The sequence below is a fragment of the Dryobates pubescens genome, chromosome 12 (genome assembly GCF_014839835.1).
Source record: "Dryobates pubescens isolate bDryPub1 chromosome 12, bDryPub1.pri, whole genome shotgun sequence".
Taxonomy (NCBI): domain Eukaryota; kingdom Metazoa; phylum Chordata; class Aves; order Piciformes; family Picidae; genus Dryobates; species Dryobates pubescens.
In genome coordinates this window covers 20,348,320-20,368,207 of record NC_071623.1, presented here as the reverse complement: position 1 = coordinate 20,368,207, position 19,888 = coordinate 20,348,320, and the positions used below count along the sequence as shown (strand labels likewise).

The following is a 19,888-nucleotide window of genomic DNA, read 5'->3' as shown; positions in this document are numbered from 1 at the left end:
ATTAGGCTAGTAGGAAAGATTAAAAGGATGACTAAAAATAAACATAGCACATCACAATTTGCAGATTCAGTTATGACTGCAATCAAAATTACTACTTAGACTCAAAATAACGAAGTGCCCCCCTTTCTTCACACTCCCCAATTTTCAAGCAAAGCCAAATTACAAATGGAATCATCACATTCTTAAGTGGAGTTATTACACAAGAATTATGACTTCAGAAGAAATCAAAGCCAAACATTAGGTAAATTATCTTTCAGGAGACAATTTGCCACTTGAACAAGTGAGTACTGGGGGTTTGATTAGGGACTGGTTTGCTAAGCACTCAGACAACACGTAGCTTTTTCCCCAATTAATACTGCTGTCTTCTTACATCTTGCTTCTTTTACCTTCCTCTTCACAGATTTGCTAAAGAAATATTCAATAAATACAGATAATATTTGTTCCTCTCAAATGCCCTCACTTCATCTTTCTTGCGCCTCAAGCTCCATTTCCCTACTTATTTTTCTCCTCCTGTTTCCTGTTCAGTATGCTTCTTCCTACATGAATGGAGAGACTGATGATCCATTCAAACACAGATCAAATTAAAAATGTCTATAGGACAGTTTATAACTGTATTCCACCACTGCTTAATGCAACGTACCATAGAAACTTTGTATTTGCAAAGAATCCTTAAAAACATTTCTGGGATTTTGATGTAAGATGAGACCATCAGTAAAAACAGTGTCAGTTCGAGCTTAAAAAAGCCATTTGGAAGTTCATCCACGTTTAACAGTTAAGCAACATGAACAATGCCAATAAATTCTTTTGAAACTAACATGAGGTACAGTGTTTTATAGCAATCCTGGGGATTACAAAGCTGCAGTGGGAGAACCTCACCTTTTTTTCCCCTCTTTTTTTTTTCCCCCCCTCCCCCTTTTTTACACACCATTCTCCAGGCCACAGCATTTTAGGCTAAATGATATGAGGTGTGATAAATGCAAGCCTTCAACTGAATACAAACAGATTCTTAAAATATTTTAACTAGGAGTATATGTGAAAATAGATTAGCCCAGGGGGATTTCGGTAAAGAATTCAGATTCTGTGGGATTTTCTTCATTTACTGCTTAAGTTAGAAATTACACAAGTTTTGAAAGTTTTTCGTGTTCTGAAAACAGTGAAGGAATTATTCTGAAATTAAATTACTACCTTCTGACTGTCAGCATAAGAAACAAAAAAAAAATGTGTATTTATTCTTAATAACATTGGAACAGGTGCTGTCTAAACTTTCCTAAACAGTCATGACATAAGTTCCTTAGCTCCTTCCTTAGTTCCTTAGCTCCAATACTGTTGTAAATCTAATCTCTTTTCCTTCTTTTTCTTTTTTTTTTTTTTTTCCTAACATAGGCAAAGAGATGAAGATGTGCAAAATGGAAACTGAAAGCCATGATCTCACCTGGAGTTTTTAATAAACTGGATTACATTCTTCTCCCTGTGGAGTCAGAATGAGAAATTGGCATCTCCGAAGAGTAAGTCAGGCTTTGTGTGACTGCACTTAGTTGTAGCTCAGCGTTCAGAGCTTTGTCATAGTTTCAAATAAAAGTAGTTAAAAGTCAAAATCCAGTAGGCAGCATGTTTGTCTCCATGGCTGACAATAGCAATTCTTCCTGTCAGCTTCATAAAAATCAGACCAAAATTACTCTAGATATAATTCCAAAGCTGAGGTAGGCCCTATGAATCACTTAAAGAAAGTGTAATTCCAAAAGGAGTTGCCAAAGCAACACATACTGGGCTCTGCTTCCTCTCCAGAATTTCCAGTTTCTGAGAAAACAGAAACAAACAAAACAAAGAAAGGTGCAGTGCACAGTCAAGTGGATTCTTTACTACTTACTGGAGTTTCCTCAGCCTCTCACAATGTGAGCAACCTGTTAATCAAACACATTATCAAGTAATAATAATTTGTTCAATTTATTTTTTTACTAGTCTAATGAATACAACATAAAAAAAGTATGGGGGAAAATGCAGACCCATGACTTGTCCAAGCTGCAAGCTACTCAATGAAGTTAATTAGGGAGATAGGGAGTTTGTTTCATCTGAAGAGATTTTCAGCATACCTAATTTTACTATGTCTCAACTTTCCCCTTTTTACATCAATGGGTCATGTCCTAGACTGAGTTATTCCTTCTCTTTGAATGTTTTTAACCTACTACCATAAGTACATGACTTCAATAGAGGCTGTCTTCTGGTGTGAGGTTGGATTGGTGGCGATAAGGTGCAGGTTTCCCAGAACACAGAAAGGTATTTGATGAACAGAAGGAAAGCCCTACCTGATATGTGTTCACACGGATACCACAGAACTCACACTGCTACACTTAACAATATGCTACAAAATGACGATTGAAAATCATGAAATATCTTTCTCAGCGAGGTGCAAACATTAATTTGTAGGTGCTTCTGGGTAGTTTAACCTTCAGCAACATTTAATTTTTACTAAATAAAAATTGAAATTCAAAGGCAGACCTGACAGTCATGGAGTTGACAAATGAATAACAATAATAGATATGGCATACGTTGCAATTAATATTGACATTATCTGTAACAATACATTATATATTACTGTATTATATTCTACTACATATCAATTAATATTGTCATTGTCTATAACAATACATTATATATTACATTCTACTACATGTACACTTTTCAAATTTAATCCTCCTCTTCAAAAAATAAAAAAGGTGATGATTTGTAACTTCAGCATTGAATTTTCTTATCTTAATATGAAAAGTCTGTTTCAAAATGTGTGCATGAAAACAGCAAAATATAACCAAAACCCTTCCACTTCCATTCTTCAGCTCTCGTTTTAACTGTGCAGTCTTACAAGGTTTCCTCTCACATGTAACGAAGGATGAGTGCTCCAAGGCTACAGACGACAATGTGGATTGTTCAGGAACTTCCAGCAGCAGGGTAATACAATATACTATAAGAGTTCAACGTGGGTTAATTGCTCTGCAAAACGGGTATCTTTTTTTTATGACTCAATTCCCTTTGGGAATGCCAAACATCCCCCTGCACGGACAGAAACCATGCAAGTGGGGGGCCCACTTCGTTAACGGGAAGAAAATCTACTGATTTTACATAACAAAAAATGAAAAGGAACATATTTTGCCTTCAATTCCATGAAAAATCAGACGCACAAGGTGCGTGACAGGAAAATAGGGACCTAATTGTTCAGTGCCCTCAAGAACCGTTCACAACAGGTGGAAAGAAAGGCACGGAAAATTGACACAAAGGAGATGACAAATCCTAATACAGAAATCTTTCAGCAAGCATGTAATGAAAAATGGTATTGCAGAGAAGAGTCTGGGAATGGCACAGAACCAAATCAGTGCCAAAACCTTCCAAATTCCTCCCTTTCTACAGGCAAGGAAGGGAACAGACTCTTGGCTGTATTACAGAAATTCTTGTGTGATCTTTTGTTATCAGTCTGAAGGACAACTTTCTCTAACACTGGATGCTATAAAATACTAGTAATAAGTGAACAGAGGACTAAAGTATGAAATATGATACATTTAAAACTCAATTAGCAAAAAATACTGTTGAAATTGATTTAATTTGATTTAAAGGAAACAAACATGTTTTGTTATTTGAGCTAATCCGTAACAACAAAAGGCAGGCAACAAATACTGAATATAAAATAACCCTTGAGGAAAACGCGCAAGTATGCAGCTACTCCAAAACACTAAATTTCTACTTTGGAGAATAAAAACTCCTTCATAAAACTCTTAAAAGCTAGTAACCCAAACTATTCCTTCTAAGAATGAAGGAAGATAATACTATAACAAGGATAAATTAAACAAGAGGGATGTAGAGTAAACACATAAAATGTTTTAAAAAGCGTCATCGCTAGTATCCAACTTCAGTTTTTCGGCTAGATGTTCATCACGCAAAGCATTCCTAGCTCAGACTACAGTTTTAACAGACAGTATAACCAAGGGACCTAAGCTTTTAAAAGAAACATGAACTACTGTGAGAGCTTTCTGCACAAAGAAGTACTCACTATAAAAACTGGCAACAGAATTTTGGTTATGGATCAGTAGAAAAGTTAATACATAAAATACACTCACCATTTAAATGCAACTGACCAATTTATAATCCTCTATGATTTAAACCTCCAGCTGCAACGTCTCTTTCCTGAAATAAATGCATCCTTCCTGTCCACCATGATATTTTTCAGATCTTCAACATGCATTTTTGAAGGAGAAGGGCATAGGGGATTAATTTTTACAAGCTGTTAATGTTGGTAATAAAACATTTATTTCTAGCAGACTATTAATGTACAGGGATAGTCACACCATGCTAAAAGACAAAGACTGCTCTTGAAAGACTTTTTCCTCCAACAACCCCATACATCCTCAGGAGAGTAATGCATTAGGGCAGTGATGCAGCAAAACAGCCTCCTCCACCAACCTGAGCCTATATTATAAGACATAACTAGCTAAAGAAATACTAAAAGCAGTGAACAGAAAAAGCAGAAAATGGTTGATCAAGTTGAGCCAACAGTTGTAAGAAGAATAATTCTGGCTTGTAGTTAGAGTCCTAGTGTAATTCTGAGGCAAACAGATGAGAGAGGAGGCTTTCAACAGGTACACCTGATGACAGAAAGAGAACAAGTGCTGTGACTCTATGATGCATTTTGCAAAGGCTGCATCAAAGCCAAACCTCCACCTATGACATTATAAACCACTCCCCACAACTTAGCTCATTTAGTTTAAAAAAAAACAAAGATCATTGAGGTGCACAGAATTATTAAACACGAAGCTGCTGTGTTTGCATAGAGTAAAACATCACAAGGATTTGAAAAAAAAAATAATAAAAATTACTAAGTACATAATACAGTTTGCCAATTTCAGCTTGTTTGTGTCTCTGACCTCCCGCAACTACTCTTGCTTCTCACTAGGTCATCATGCAACATGAATACAACTAAAACAACAGTCTGAAAAGGAGCTAGTCTTAACGCTCACTTTCCATAATTAGATCTGTAGTACAACCCTAAAAAACCTCAATCCAAATCTAGGAAAGCACTACAAAAGAAAACCCCAAACCACCAAACAACTAAAATGGCACCAACGATAATGGATTTGATTTTTCAAAACTTTTAAATGCTTGTGCATTGTAAGCTGACATTTTACTTAAATATCCCACTCAGCAATTATTAAAGCACTTTCATTCCACATCCCATCTCCACTAAAATCCACCATTTTGGTGTCAAACTCTTCATAAAAATGGCAATTTGTGTTTCTTAATTACTGGGGGAAAGGGGTCCACAATGGCACTGCCTATAGAATATATCCCATTCTGGCTTAATAATGTATCATCAAACCTTCTGCCAATAAAACATTAAAATAGTTTATAAGTTAAAGAATAAAGCTAAAAATGTGTATCTAATTAATTCATTTTTAAATGAAATGCCTGTGAAACCATTGCAGCCAATTAGTGCTACTTCTTGATGATCTTTGAGGTCTCTTCCAACCTTGGTGATTCTGTGATTCTTCACTGACCTCAACTCTTGTAAGTATAATAACTATGTCTCTACAATGTAAAACTTGTAGCAATATACCAAATGCATCCTCAAAAATAATAGTTTAATACTCTGAGTAGAGGAGACTGAGAAACTGCCTCCTGTAAAGTTAACCTGTTCAGATGGTCTTGGTGTAAATATCTTTGAAGACCAGGTTTCTGAAATGAAACTTACAGAAATAATTTCCTTTGGTGGGGGGCAGGAGGGGGGGGGGAGAATCTTTAGTGAGGATTTTAAATTTGAGTTAAAGAAATAAAAACAGAAATGCTTTTGAAAATGGCTTCAAATCATTCAAATAAAGCTTTTAACATGAAATCATAACATCAATATTGAGCATTTAAAACTATGCCATGTTTAAACAAATCTTTAGTTTACAAGTGGACTAATGTCATTTAATTTTAGATACCTACAGGTGAATTCACACTTCACTTCTTACCTTAGGGCACATAGATGTATGTCAGTGATAATACAGTGTGTACATTAATACTCAAACCTCCAAGAGCTGCCATCTGGAGAGCTAATGAACAATCAAGGGATCCCAAATTAAACCACAGAACTTTTCCTTAGAATCTTTAGGACAACACTGTCAAGTTCAATCTATTCACTTAGCCTCCAGAATCAATTTTTCAAACTTTATGACAGGTCTAATAGTTTCCACCTGTTTCTCTTGCTTGACTTTTGACTGGCACATTACCAGCCAGGGTGGAAATGCACACAAAGACCCCTATTAGGCTCCGGCTGTTTCTCTACTGTGAGGTTGCTCAGCCATTAAATTAGTTCCAGCCCACTTTCTCCTTCCACATCTTAATTTTTTGGGGGTATGAAGGTTTGGGGAGGTAGAAAGGAAGAGAAACAGAAGTTTGACATTCAATTGGTAGGAAAAGCATACACACACATACAAAAAAAATCTAAAGTCATCGAAGTTAAATACTGAATTTACCTAAAGTTTACTAACTAAATTTACTACTAATCACACTAAGCTCTTGAGGTGTTTGCATCATATTTTCAACCACTACAAACTTGGAAAACATTGAGAGACCCTATCACACAACAAGTGCTTACTGCTTATATACACATGGTATTCACAAATGGGAATCACAGATGATCAATAGGTACCTTTTTCCTGTTCACACACACAAAAAACTATCATTTTTGTTCAAAGATAAGTTTGCCTTTAATTCAGAACTGACAACTAGAAAAAAGTGTCATACGCATATCCTAACAAATTCATATTGCTTCTTTTGGAAGTATCTTAAGAACTTGACAACTTTTTCCTTCAATAAAAAACTGCCTAACAGGCATTTGCATCGATTTCTAGTGCTTCGTGAAATGTTATTATCTGTGAAGTCTCAAGGTATTACACCATTTTATTATTCATGACAACAAATTATTTACAATATATATCAAGCATAATACTTCAGGAAAATATTTTAACTTGTTAAAACAAAGGCCTTTCAAGATAAACTTAATTGTTCAAATTATAATCTCCCCGGTATAAACTGCATAGAGCCAGGACTTCTAGTGTATGTCTTACCTGAAAACTAACTACTCAAGCTGCATCATGGTGAGGGAAATCTTGAGTACCTACATCTCTAAATACTTCATTACATTTGGACTACTGAATGTAAAAAAATCAACCTGAGTGCGGACCACTCTGCAGGTACAGCACTTTAAACGCAAGAGAGCAAAAGTTTTACTATCATTGAAAAACCAAGATCACTCCTATTAGCTCCCTTGCCTTTCTTGATAATATAATCATATATAAATTGGCCAGACATTATTTTATTCAGTTTGTGGTATGTAAATAAATTCACAAAACTCTGAACTTTAACTTACTGAGATGTGTGAGATGTTACTGAGAACATGTATCAAAACCAACTTGTCACAGAAGAAAGGTCTTGCCCTCATAATCATTTTGGTGGTGTCTTCATCATACTGCTTTTAATCCAGCAGGCTGAACATACTGTGAGCACTGAATATGAAGAACCAAATGCTACAAATGCTCCTATAAAATAAATCTTTTCTTTGTACTCTCTTCTTGAGCTAACACATCTGCCTATGCCCAAAAACCTCTGTAGTAAGACAAGGGTGTAGATCTCGGGGAAGGGGAGTCACAAACTTAGCACCTTTTTTTTTTTAATGCACATCCATGAGAATCCAGATGCACACACAGGGAATGCTTTGGATTTTTTTTTAAAACAAGCACAATTCAAAAGAGAAAAATTGCTTAACATTCAGCAACAGTTAACCAGCAGCCTACAAAGCTCAGAAAAGGAGCATCTAGCTGCCCCACAGGTGATTAAAAGCTTGAGAAAAGAAAATGAGAAGCTGCTTAAATTTCTAGAAGTGGAACAGCACAGCAACAGCACAGTGACAAAAGCCTCCAGAGGACTGTAAAAATTGCCTTAGAAGACCTAAAAAGCAAGAATGGCTCTCTCAAAACTCATCTGGAGAGTGAGAAACAAAAGGCTGCAGAAATCAGCGTGATGGGGTGCAAGAGATGCTGAAAGTATTTGATTCTGACAGTCTCTATACTGCAGTATTTTAGCACAAAATGCAATTTTTTAATTCCTGATTTGCTTTAATACTGCTGTAATGCATCCTCGTCAACAGAATTTCTGTGCATATATTCTAAACCAAATCACCTTTATTACTTGCAAGAAGGTATACCTGTAATGTATACTGAGCTGAGAACTACAGCTATTATTGGTGGTCAGCTATGTAGTTACAATTACATTCAAGATTATTTAACTGATGATGCTGATTAAAAAGAAGTCTGAAACAAAATTCCTGAGGCTATTTTAAACAGAAAAATTCATCTGCAATTTCTGCAGAGAATTTAACACTGATACTCAAAAGTAGCTGCCAAGAAAAGTTATAGCTACACACAGAGAATAATCTGTCCTGAGGAGCAACAACGTCCCAAAGACAGTTTTTTTCCATCAGACTATTTCATGAAACATAACAGTATAGTCTTTGTACATAGACTCCAAGCTAAGATTTAGTAACTGTGATTTTCATATTGTTTAATCCTGTTCAAAACTCTAATTAAGTACCTTCTCAAAAGTATCCCACAACTCATTCACAAGGGTCATCTGTGTGATGATGAAAGAATGTTTAGCGCAAACCTAAGCAACGTGTAAAAAACCCCAAAGAAACCACTAAAGAGCATTTTAGAGAAATATTCAGTAAAAGGAATGAGAGAAAAGAGTAATGTTAAAATTAAGCCCACAATCTACTTGGTGTTACTTTCATCAAGTAACTAGCTTAGCAAGTAACTTGCGCTAGAAAATGCATATAATCTCCTACACATGCATATTTAACAGCTTAAGCGTTGCTCTGGTGATGCTTATGCTTTGCAAGAGGAAAAAACTCCACTGCCAAGTACAAAGCTGTCATACTCAGATTTTCACATCTGCTATCGCTTGGTGTTTGTACATTGTCAATAAATATTCTGTGAACACAAAGACATCTATTTTGTGTCTTATCTACAAGATCACCAGGCTCTGGGTGATGTGGGGATTTTGTGTTCAGCTGGTTCTGGGGTTTTGTTTGTTGTTTTTGTTTGGTTTGGGCTTTTTTTGTTTGTTTTGTTTTACTGCGGCTAGCTTGTAGTCAACAAATAAACCAAAGAGGAAGGAGTTTCTTTCTGAACTTCACATGCTACTGCAATTGTGAATTCCATACCAGACAGCTTATTTGTTATCGTCTAGATCACTGTCTTACCCATCTAGAAGATTCATTGTTGTGGTGGTAACTTCAGTAAAAAGAAGAATCTTTCCAAGCTTCTTTGTTTGAAGATTCTCTTGATATGTCCTCAGGCTGAAATGTTCTGATGAGAAGCTTCCCATCTCAGTGATGACTGGCATGAGAGATGGAGTGATCTCCATTTTTGATTCATGGGATGAAACAAATTTAAGGGACACCTTGCTGGATGTTCTTAATCCTTCAGCATCTACATTTCCCTCAAGCCATTTCAGAAAAGCAAGATGGATTTCCTGTGGGCAAGGGAAATAAAAATCAGGCATAGAAATACAAACCACCACATGTGAAGGCATGCAACTGTTCTTTATAGAACATTGCATTTTAATTGCATATTAATATTCAGCAGTTATCTTCTACTTCAAAATAGGAAAATTAACTACATTTCTTCTTCAAGGATCAACTTCTGCTGCTTGTTCTAATCCACCCTGTCTTAACAGGTTGGACTCAATGGTCTTTGAGGTCTCTTCCCACCTTAGTGATACTGTGATACTGTGACTACTTGGTAGTGTCTTCCTAGAGCTGAGATCACGCTCTTTAGCAGATTAATTAGGCTTAATCTTTCCCTAGAACTGCGTTTGTCATGCTTCTAAACGCTGAAGTATGGAGGGCACATATTCATCTATTACGTGGGCTTTTCAGCATGCTGTTTCTTTGCTGGAAGACTTGATTTGAAGGATAAAGCAGCAGCTAAGAAAAACATTTACTGGTTTCTTAGCAGAATACCTGCTATAGGGCTCACACCTTCAGCTAACAGGAAGCTCTGCTATTCTTACTTTAAATATAGACAACAGTGGCTGTTAATCAGCTAGCTAAAAGAGAAGCATGTAAGTCAAGAATGCACACAAGTGGGAAAATTCTACCAATGTTCAAAATGCAATTTTATGTGTGCTCTGTTTTCCTTGTCCTTAGTCAATGGCACAGTTAGCACACATTTTTGTGCAAAAGATTTTAGATGTGAAATATCCATATACACACATTTTTCTCTCCTTTATTTTAGGTTATCTAGAAATACTCTTTCTTTTTTTTTTAACACAAAGAGATGAATTACTGACATTATTGCTTTCCTAGTGACTCTCTGAAATAACTACTACAAATTCACAGAGCTCTTTCTAGAGATATCTAATTCTATTTTGAGAGATTTGATATGACACATCTACCATGTCTTTAGAGATTCTAAGTTAACAGCCCATGAACACAGATGCAGGGACTTCTTTTTGCTGAGCATATAGCTTAAATTTGAAGGAGCTCTCCTTCTAAAGTAAAAATGTCTTCTATGTGATATATGCAACAAAAAAATTGTGTTTTCTATTTTAGTGAAAACCATGTACAAGTGATTCTTGCCCTTACATTTTTAAGAGGAAAACATTTGACTTTAAAACAAAAACCTTTTGACCACACATATACCTCATCCTCCCATCACTGCATCTGGGAACCAGAACACAAGCATTTCCTACATGAGTGCTGAGACAGGGCTAAGCTCTCTTGCCCTTGAACAAGACGTCTGTGAGCTCCAAGCCAACTCTTTAAAACCCAAAGTTCCTAAAAATAGTTATCTATCCATGGAATTATTCCAATTTTCCAAGTCCCATTGTTACATATTAAGAAGGAAGGAGAAAAGTGGTTCTGTTCCTAACACCTTCCTATAGATTTTCCATCCTCAGAAATTACATTCTCAGGTTTCACGGGGTCACTGCTTCTTGTGTGATGTTCTTTGTATGCTGAATATCAGCGGACTTACTGGTTTGCAGCCTTATAGAATGGGTAGCAGATCATTATAAGAAGAAAGGAATAGTCTATTTCCAAATACAATCAGGCAGTAACTTCTCTAAGCCCCAGGAGGATCTAAGAGTGACTCAGTAGCTAAATTTTAGTTACAGAAAAATTATGCATCGTAACTGATGATGTGGCATTAAAGGTTTTATAGGCATTTCTTTGACTTGATCTGCATGAAGTACTTTTATCTTCACTTAGCGTAATATCATAGCTTTGACAGACTGCTGCTAAGTTATTTGTGCACTATCCTACTTGTTTCACACACACAGAGAATAACTTATTAGCTGCAACTGATATTTAAGAACATTATAGCTTTCATTCCTGTCAGAGATCATATGAAAAAAAATGTGCCTAATCAGAAAGTGTGTTTGCCCATTGCTTTCCAAACACATAAATTCGTTTAGCATAATTGAGCATGCACATCCTAGATACAAAACATAATTTTAACTCACATAGGGATAGGTTTACAGACTTAGAGAAACAGGCACTATGGTAAAAAAAAAAAGTGGTTAAAGTAATATTACATTCTAAACAATGAAAGTGCTTGCTGCTATGCATCATAAAGTCTGCTGTACTTTTGCCACAGCATACTGTCTGAAAAGATTGAAATAGCATATATTCATGTGTAACACTAAATTGGTACAAATATACCACACAATACCTACCATTTGTCCTCCTGAGTATATTCTTCCAGGTGTTTCCCCCCCTAAGTTTTTAAGGCTTACTTCTTGATTTAATTTTCTTGTTTCTAATGCACACTTGAACCATTTAAGAACTGCTACATGTGTATAATTCCGAAGTTAACTTTTCTCATAATGTCCGTATTTTTACTGAACCGATCAATAACATAATAAATAACACATAATCAAGAAAACCAGTGAATTCTTAAAAATTCAATCCAATGTTTTTGTATTTTTAACAAAGCAAAGTTTTATGTGCCAGCCTAGCACACACTAGAAAAATTCATCTTCAGTCTAAGAACCTCCTTCACAGGAAGTCAAAGAAACACGGATGCTGAACCCATGTATTTTGATCCCCACAATTATACTGGCACACAGAGAAGTATTTTTCTGTAATGAAATAAACATATATAAGGAGTCAAGGTTAACCTCTGCTTCAACTCCATTTAAAATGAATATAATCACATCAGAACCCGAACTGTGCAATTTGTTGCTAAATTCAGGATGCAGCTAAGAATTCAAAACCAATCCCTGCCAGCGTCCGCCGTTCTGCAGCAACCTCTGGTGGCCATTGAAATGAAAAGTGTTGGTTCAGGACTTGTCTGACCTTCCACACCTCTGGGAACACATCAGGTGTGTCAAGCAAGGCACCAAGGTAAGACAATACCCAAATTCCTGGCCACTGCTACCCTGACCATAATCAAAATCCTAAATATGCAGGTATAAGTTTTGATTAAGTACCCAATCAAAATGCCATAGCTGTTAGCTATTCAGGCACCACCAACAGTATCTGCAGCTACTTTGACATACAATCATACTAAAATCTGTATTACACATATTTTCCTTTGTAAATATAATCACAGAACCACAGCATGGTAGAGGCTGGAAAGGACTTCTTGAAATCATCAAAACCAATCCCTCTGCCAAAGCAAGATCAAATGGGGCAGGCCACACAGGAAGACATCCAGGTGGGTTTTGAAAGTCTCCACAAGCTCTCTGGCCAGCCTGTTTCAGTGCTCCATCACCCTCACAGTAACAAAGTTTTTCCTTATGTTGAGGCAGAGCTTTCTATGTTCCAGCTTGTACCCATTAGCCCCTCATCCCAGCACTGGGCACAAGTGAAAAGGGACTGGCCCCTTCTTGGCACGTACCCTTAAGGTATTCGTAAACATTGAGAAGATCCCCTCTCGAGCTTCTCTTTCTCCAGGCTCAACAGCCCCAGTGTTTCTCAGTCTTTCCTCCTCACAGAGATACAGGTACTAAAAATATACTCTGAAATTGTTATTTATCATTATTGCATCAGTTTTGGAACCGAGCCAAACTAAATTCAATTTCCTATAAAACTGTTCATTTTTCAAATCACATTTTATGTGTACATTCTCTAGAGCCAAGACACTGCCTTCTTTCTGAAAGTAAGAATGAAATTTGACATGTCAACCAAACTACTTGCCAACAAGGGAGTTCATCAGCTTTTCACAGTTAAAATGCTCAACTACAAATTCTGTGTTTACAAGCAAATTTTTCTACCTATACTTCAAGTGGTAAAAGCACAAATGTGTTTTCAATGCACTGTAAAACAAAGCCAAAACCAAAAAAAACCCAAACAAAACACCACAAACACCAAAAAAAAACCCCAAAACCAACACACAAAACAAACACCAACAAAAACCCCTACCATTACCCAAAGTGGAAAAGCACTAAATTGACAGTGAGACGTGGTGAGTAGTTCCTAATGAATTCTTCCTCAGCACTCCAAAGCACAACTCAAATCTTCCCAGACGGAAGTATGGAGAGAGAGGAAATTTCAAAGCAGTTACAGCCTCACTGAGCCAGGCCAAGGACAAACAGCTGGACAAGCAGAATTTTGTCAGACTGAAAATGTCACTGAATGAAGTTCTGAAAATTCACAGGATAAGAAAGTTAGGCTCCTGCAGACTATGTAGCACGCATCTCCTCCACTGACAAGCACAAAGGTTTATTAGGGGTCACTGCATCAAGCAAGATCTGACACTGCAAGTTATTGAACTAAAGTTTTAACAGCAATTGTAACATAAAGAAGGAGTAAAAGCTGTACTTATTTTCATAATATCTGCTTTCTATGACTTCAGGAGTTTGGTCAGGTGAATGAAGAAACTGACACATAACAGAAGTTTTCTTTAGCTGTTTGAAAATATTTTTATTTTTGTAATCATTAGTTTCGTTTTTACCTTAATGCTTATTTTGCAGCTGAGACTGAGAAAAGAAGGAGACATAAGAAAGAAAAAACAGCTGTATATGGACCCTTCTTGGTTGTGGTATAAAGTAACAGAAAATTACAGCTCCTTATGGAGAAGATTTTATTTGCACCTGGGCTCTATCAACCAATAAGACTTAGGCACAGAGCACAAACTTTCAGTTACAATGATTTAAAATAATCCCAAATACAAGACTTCTTTCTTACATTACATTTTAGATATATAATTTTGAGGCATCTTCTTTCTTTTCATAGACATGTTCATATGTACACAAATATATGCAAGTGTCCCTCCCAGCACAGGGTGAGCAACACCAGAACAGGCTGCCCAGTGAGGTTGCAGATTCTCCTTCTCTGGACACATTCAAAACCTGCCTGGATGCATTCCTGTGCAGACTACCCTACATGATCCTGCTTTGGCAGGGAGGTTGGACTTGATCTCTGGACGCCCCTTCCAACCTCTAATGTTTTGTGATTTGGGAGCTGCTTTGTTCCACCAAACTTTTTATGATAGGTCTTAAACTCTGTATCAACGGAATTCTTTATCAAGACAAAATTCAGCCACAGCCTAAATTATTTTGGTTTGGTTTTTTTGTTAAAAACATGGAATCAAAACTGAATAGAAGTTAAAAATATAATGCCATAAACCAAACAAGCAGTATATATCAATCAAGTCTCTCCTTTCTTGGGAGGAAAACCCAGACATTTTTAACTACTGATGCTCTACCTGATGACTCAATATTGTCACTATACTACAATATGCTATTTCAGATGTTGTTTTTTGAGTACATGAAGCCAAGTGTTGGCTTCCAGGATACAAAGCTAGAATATGACTTAACAATTTATCTCCTTCCTTTACATAAAACCTAACCAATTCCAACAAAGTACAGCTATTATTTTTGCTTCATTGTACTTTCACAATGTCTGCAGTTCATGCATTGATTCATGTATTATCAGTTGATATGATTAAACCACACACACGTTTATTAACTGCAAACAAGTGAAGATTGCACAGGTACCAAGTGCCAGTCTTTGGGAGGAGCACGTTTAAGGCACAAAGACATTTATACATATCACACCTCCAATATAGTTAACATTTTTTTTTCATTCCCCTTTTTTTTTCTCTCTTAATTAGCTGCTTTCAGTTGAGTATTATATACTTCAGGTATGATCTCAAGCATATTTCACATGACTTCTATAGTAGCATTGACAGAAAAGACCAACTTCTAATAGAAAGTGCATGGCATTTGGAATCTGATTTCAGTTTTAGAATACAAAAATATGTATGTGTTACCAAAAAAAAAAAATATATATACATCTTCTCTTTGTGTTGCACAGCTTTGCTCAACAGTTTAAAAGGTGTTAACTTAGTTACTAGAAAGCTTCCATAGCATCACTTGAATCCAATAGAAACAAATTGAAGTCCAATGTGGTAGTAAGCAGTAGGCTAGTGGTAGCAAAAAAACATGTCTACAGTGGCTAGTGGTTTAGAAAGGCAGCAGCAGGAAAAGTCAGCTATTAGCAAAAGTGGGCAACACTTTGGTAGACAGTTTTGACTAATGAAGCACACAAAATGCTTTTCTGATTCTGCTTTCTGTGTTTTTACTTTCTATAATAATGCCACATGTTGAGATCTGATGCAGGTGACAGTTTCCTAATAACCCCATTTTAAAAGCCTGTTCATGCTTCATTCATTATACAGAAAAATGTTTAAAAAAATAAAATGGCAGCAAAACACCTGCTGGAAAATACACAAAAGATACAGGGAAAAAATGTGACCTTGACAGATCAGATGAAGATCAAAATAATCTTTGTGGTGATCACAGCTTTGACAGAGGAACTAGAAGAGACAAAGAGTAGGCCTGCTCTTCCTTCTCACAAAACAGCTATACTGGTAATTAAGTTGCAGTGGACATCTTCTACTAGTTCATCAGGGCTTTGAAAATCTGTAGATCACTGATGTATTGATTTGTGTGAGTCAAAGCCAGAGTCTCAAACCAGCCAGCCAGGTTAAGATATTTCATTAGAGGGTCATTATTTCAATACTGCTCAGACATCGTTAATACATAATAACAATCACCAAACTACACATCAATGCCTAGAATCCTCAACAGCGGTTCTTTTAGATTTAACAATAAGCTTGAAGGTCTTTTTTGTTTGTTATTACAAAACCTAAGAAACAGAACACTAAAATACTATGTCTGTTTACAGCACAATCAAAATCTAGTTTGAAATATATGAAGCAAATTCCTTTTTAAAAAGCATACATAAAACTGCTTATATATAATAGAATACATAGAATAAACCACATTAACTGCTTATAATTAATTTCAAAGTTTAGTCCTTGTTCAAGAAAATAGATTAAAAACTGGGCAAGCTAGGTAGCTTCCTTTCATGACCCCACTGGCTGATTCTAATTTAGCTTCAGATTACTTATATTTTCATTTGTTTTGCATATTTTACTAATAGGAAGATGTATTTTAGCTGAGGTCACCCCTCCAGATTAAGTCACGGGAGAGTCTGTCCATCCACCTTACTCTCTTCAGCATTCAGATAGCCATTATTTCAATGTCTGGTGTTTTAGTTCATAGTATAAAAATCATAGGAAGGAGAGAAATCCCCCATTCTCCACTCCCTCCTTTCACCATCCTCTAAAGACCTTCATAAAGATTTTATTGTAGTACAACTGTGGTGCATTCTCATTCCACGTTCTCATGAACTTTGATAGTTCCTTGGCTAATATTTACTACACATTCTCAGGATACAACATAACCAGGAAATCTGTTTCATTTTATTAATAATATTTTCATATTTCCTAAGCTCAGATACAAACATGAGCCAATTGCATAAAATATGGAAGGGCATTTAGAAAAGATGGTGGGGCTTGCTAACTTTTTAAACTCACAACCAACTGGATTTTTATGAGTCTCCAGTGGTTTGGGTAGTTACTCCAGTCTGCAATATACCTTCTCAAAAGAGGCAAGAAAAAGGTAATAATTTCTGAGAGATCATTCCAGTGACTAAGTTCCTTATGTCTCCACTCTTCAGTGTGTTTTTAAAACCCAAGTATTACGTTACATAAACAGTTACACGGTGCATCGGTGCACCGTTTCAACAGTATGGTGAATAAAAACACTCACATATAGAACTGGGTCCACCTTGCCAGCTGCTATGTGGAGTATCTAGTCTAAAAATGAGAAAAGTTTTTAAGCAAAGTATGGCAAGGTATCTTTATCCTTTTCACTACAGTCACATTTCTTTGAACGTGAAGCACCTTAGATTTCAACCCATTCCTAGTCTACATGCCCAGTAACTGCTCATAAATCTGTGTCTAAATATGAATCCAAAATTAAATTCAGCTTTACAAAGCACTGTATGTAGGCAGAAAATTAATTTATCCAATGTGCAGCAGTCTATTCTAAAACCAGACTTCAGGGCCTAGGTCAGAATTCACCAACTAATGAAAAATGTATCAGATGTTACCTTCTGTAAAGAAAATAATGCTGGCAATAAGGCTAGAAATAAGAAAAAGAGATCAATTAGCAATGAAAATGAAAAATAGTCTACATGTCCATTTTGTCCTATCAGTATCTCTCTGGGTTTTTTAGCACAGTGTTAGGCTTAGGTATTAGGTTGCTTGAAGGCACATGCTATCATTCAGTCATGCTGAACAAATACAGGAAATGAGGCAATTGCATTTTTTCTGCATTGTTACATGCAAAAAAAAAAAAGTTATCACAACTTCTTAAAAGGATGGAACAATAAAACAAACAAACAAACGTGTGCTGCCCTAAGAAGAACACGTTTGGTTTGATTCCGGTTTTGATAAAGCACTACCATTTATGGTTCCTGACTATAAAACAGCCTCTGCAGTCACAGGAAAAAAGCCAGCTGCAGAAGGCCCCACTGCACTGTCCTCCATGCAGAGCAGAGGAACGAGTAGGACAGCAGAGCACTGCTGTAAGGTGCATCTCGGCTTTTGCTTTTCTTCCTCAGCTGCAGCAGAACAGTCTGGAAGCAATCTTCCCAGCAGCTGCTCTCATCAACAAACTGTTTATTGTAAGAAAGTGGCTGGGTCAAAGGCTAAACGTCATCCAGAACTGAATGCATATCTTTAAAAAAAACCCTGAAGCCGTCCATGCATGTGAAAAAAAGCACATTACATATGAAGGAGAGCCATGTTCCAATCTGAAAGGCCAAAAGTCTGCTTAAACAAAAACTCCCTAATTTGATGAAGCAGAATTTTATAATGTTGTACTAATTTACTGTACCTTATGCTGGTTTTGAAAACTCTGCAAGGTTTGTAATAAAAACAGAAGTTGTTTAAAATCATCTGCGTTTTAGGTTAAAAAAAATAAATAAATAAATGGAATTCTATTTTAAAATATTCTAAAATATACACTGAACAAGTTAGCTCCATGATCACCTACAACAACAACAAGAACTCCTCTAATATAACTGCACCAGTAACGCATTACACAGGTTGAAAAAACAGGTTCAGGCTCAGCAGTTTAGCAAGAAGCAAAATTGCTGCATTTCTGATGCAGGCAGCAGAGTAAGAGACATATTAAACACAAGAGTATTAAATCCTTCACAAGCAGTTGCCAAGTCAATTTCAAATCTTCTTTGAAAACTTTTCAATGCAAAAGCCCATTCTTGGATGTCAAAACCTTTCCCAGTATTTTCAGCTCTGTTGAGAATCACTAGAGGATTGAATTTAACCAGGTTTTAAACCAAACATACTTAAAAAAAAAGTAACTGCATTTTACCATATAACTATATTTAAGCACATAAACAGAAACACAAAAAGAAACAAAGGAAGATGGTATGCATCAACACCACCCCCCACATTTAGTACAATTTAGTAACATCCATAACAAAGTTTTGGTTTAAACTAAATGATACTAAAAATTAGAGGACCAAATCTCATTTAGTAGTCTGTAGCTCTTAACCTCAGAAATTAAAACACTATATGGCCACCTATGCAAGGTAAAATGGTATCATAACATAGCACAGTAATTAGGGTACCTTAGCAGCAACAGACTATAAAGCTGACTTTGAGGGTAAAGGATCAATAAGAACAAGGTCTACCTTTGACATAACATCACTACATAACACTTCACAAAAATGAGCATTGCAATGAAAGGGCTGATAAATCAGAGGATTAGTAGGTGTTGATTTATCCTACCAGAAAAAGGTGTGATAAATTATGGTTTGACCATTTAATTCTTCATGACACCTACTTTGTAACAGAACTGTTGTTATTTTCTCGAAGAAAAGTGCACAGTAAATTGAGCATATGTGCAACTGTGCTAAAAATAAGTATAAGGAAACCAGGCAGAAGGGAAAAGGCATTCCATTTTTTGCACTCAAATCTGAACATTATGTATATTAAAGTGAGAGAAAGAGGGGAAAAAAAAAAAAGTTGAAGTTCTGTTTAGAAAAATAAATTAAGATATAAATCTAACCCTAAATGCTGTACACATTTAAATTACTCTCAAAAGTATTCTGTATTGACTAGGGAAAAAAAATACAGAAGAATTTTGTTCTCGGCTAACAGGGTAATAAATTAGATGCAATATATTCAGCTGGTAAAACTAGTTCTGCTAAACAGCTATCATATAATAGTACTAAACTTTTTTTTTAATTAAAAACTGAAGATAAAATTGTTTGCTGAAAATCTTGGAATTAGTAGCAGAATGAGTTAAGTAAATAAACCCTGAGAAAATATTTTTTCTTAGCACCAATAATATACAATTCTTAGTTTAAGGTTTTCCATCAGGTTTGTTTTGCCTTTCAACAGGTTTATGTACCTGAAATGTGAGAGAATTTAGGAGTTCATGAACAGTGTAACAGGAGCCAAAGATTCTCCTCTAAGCA

At 36.0% G+C, this 19,888-nt stretch overlaps 1 protein-coding gene across 2 annotated transcripts in view; it reads right to left on the bottom strand.

The window, feature by feature from the left end:
• Positions 1-19,888, bottom strand: part of HLCS (holocarboxylase synthetase) — a 123,064-nt gene that overhangs the window by 66,215 nt on the left and 36,961 nt on the right. For both annotated transcript variants that reach the window (XM_054165932.1, XM_054165931.1), the window contains exon 6: positions 9,284-9,555. In XM_054165932.1, coding sequence (XP_054021907.1) covers positions 9,284-9,555 — 272 coding nt within the window. The remainder of the gene's footprint in view (positions 1-9,283; positions 9,556-19,888) is intronic.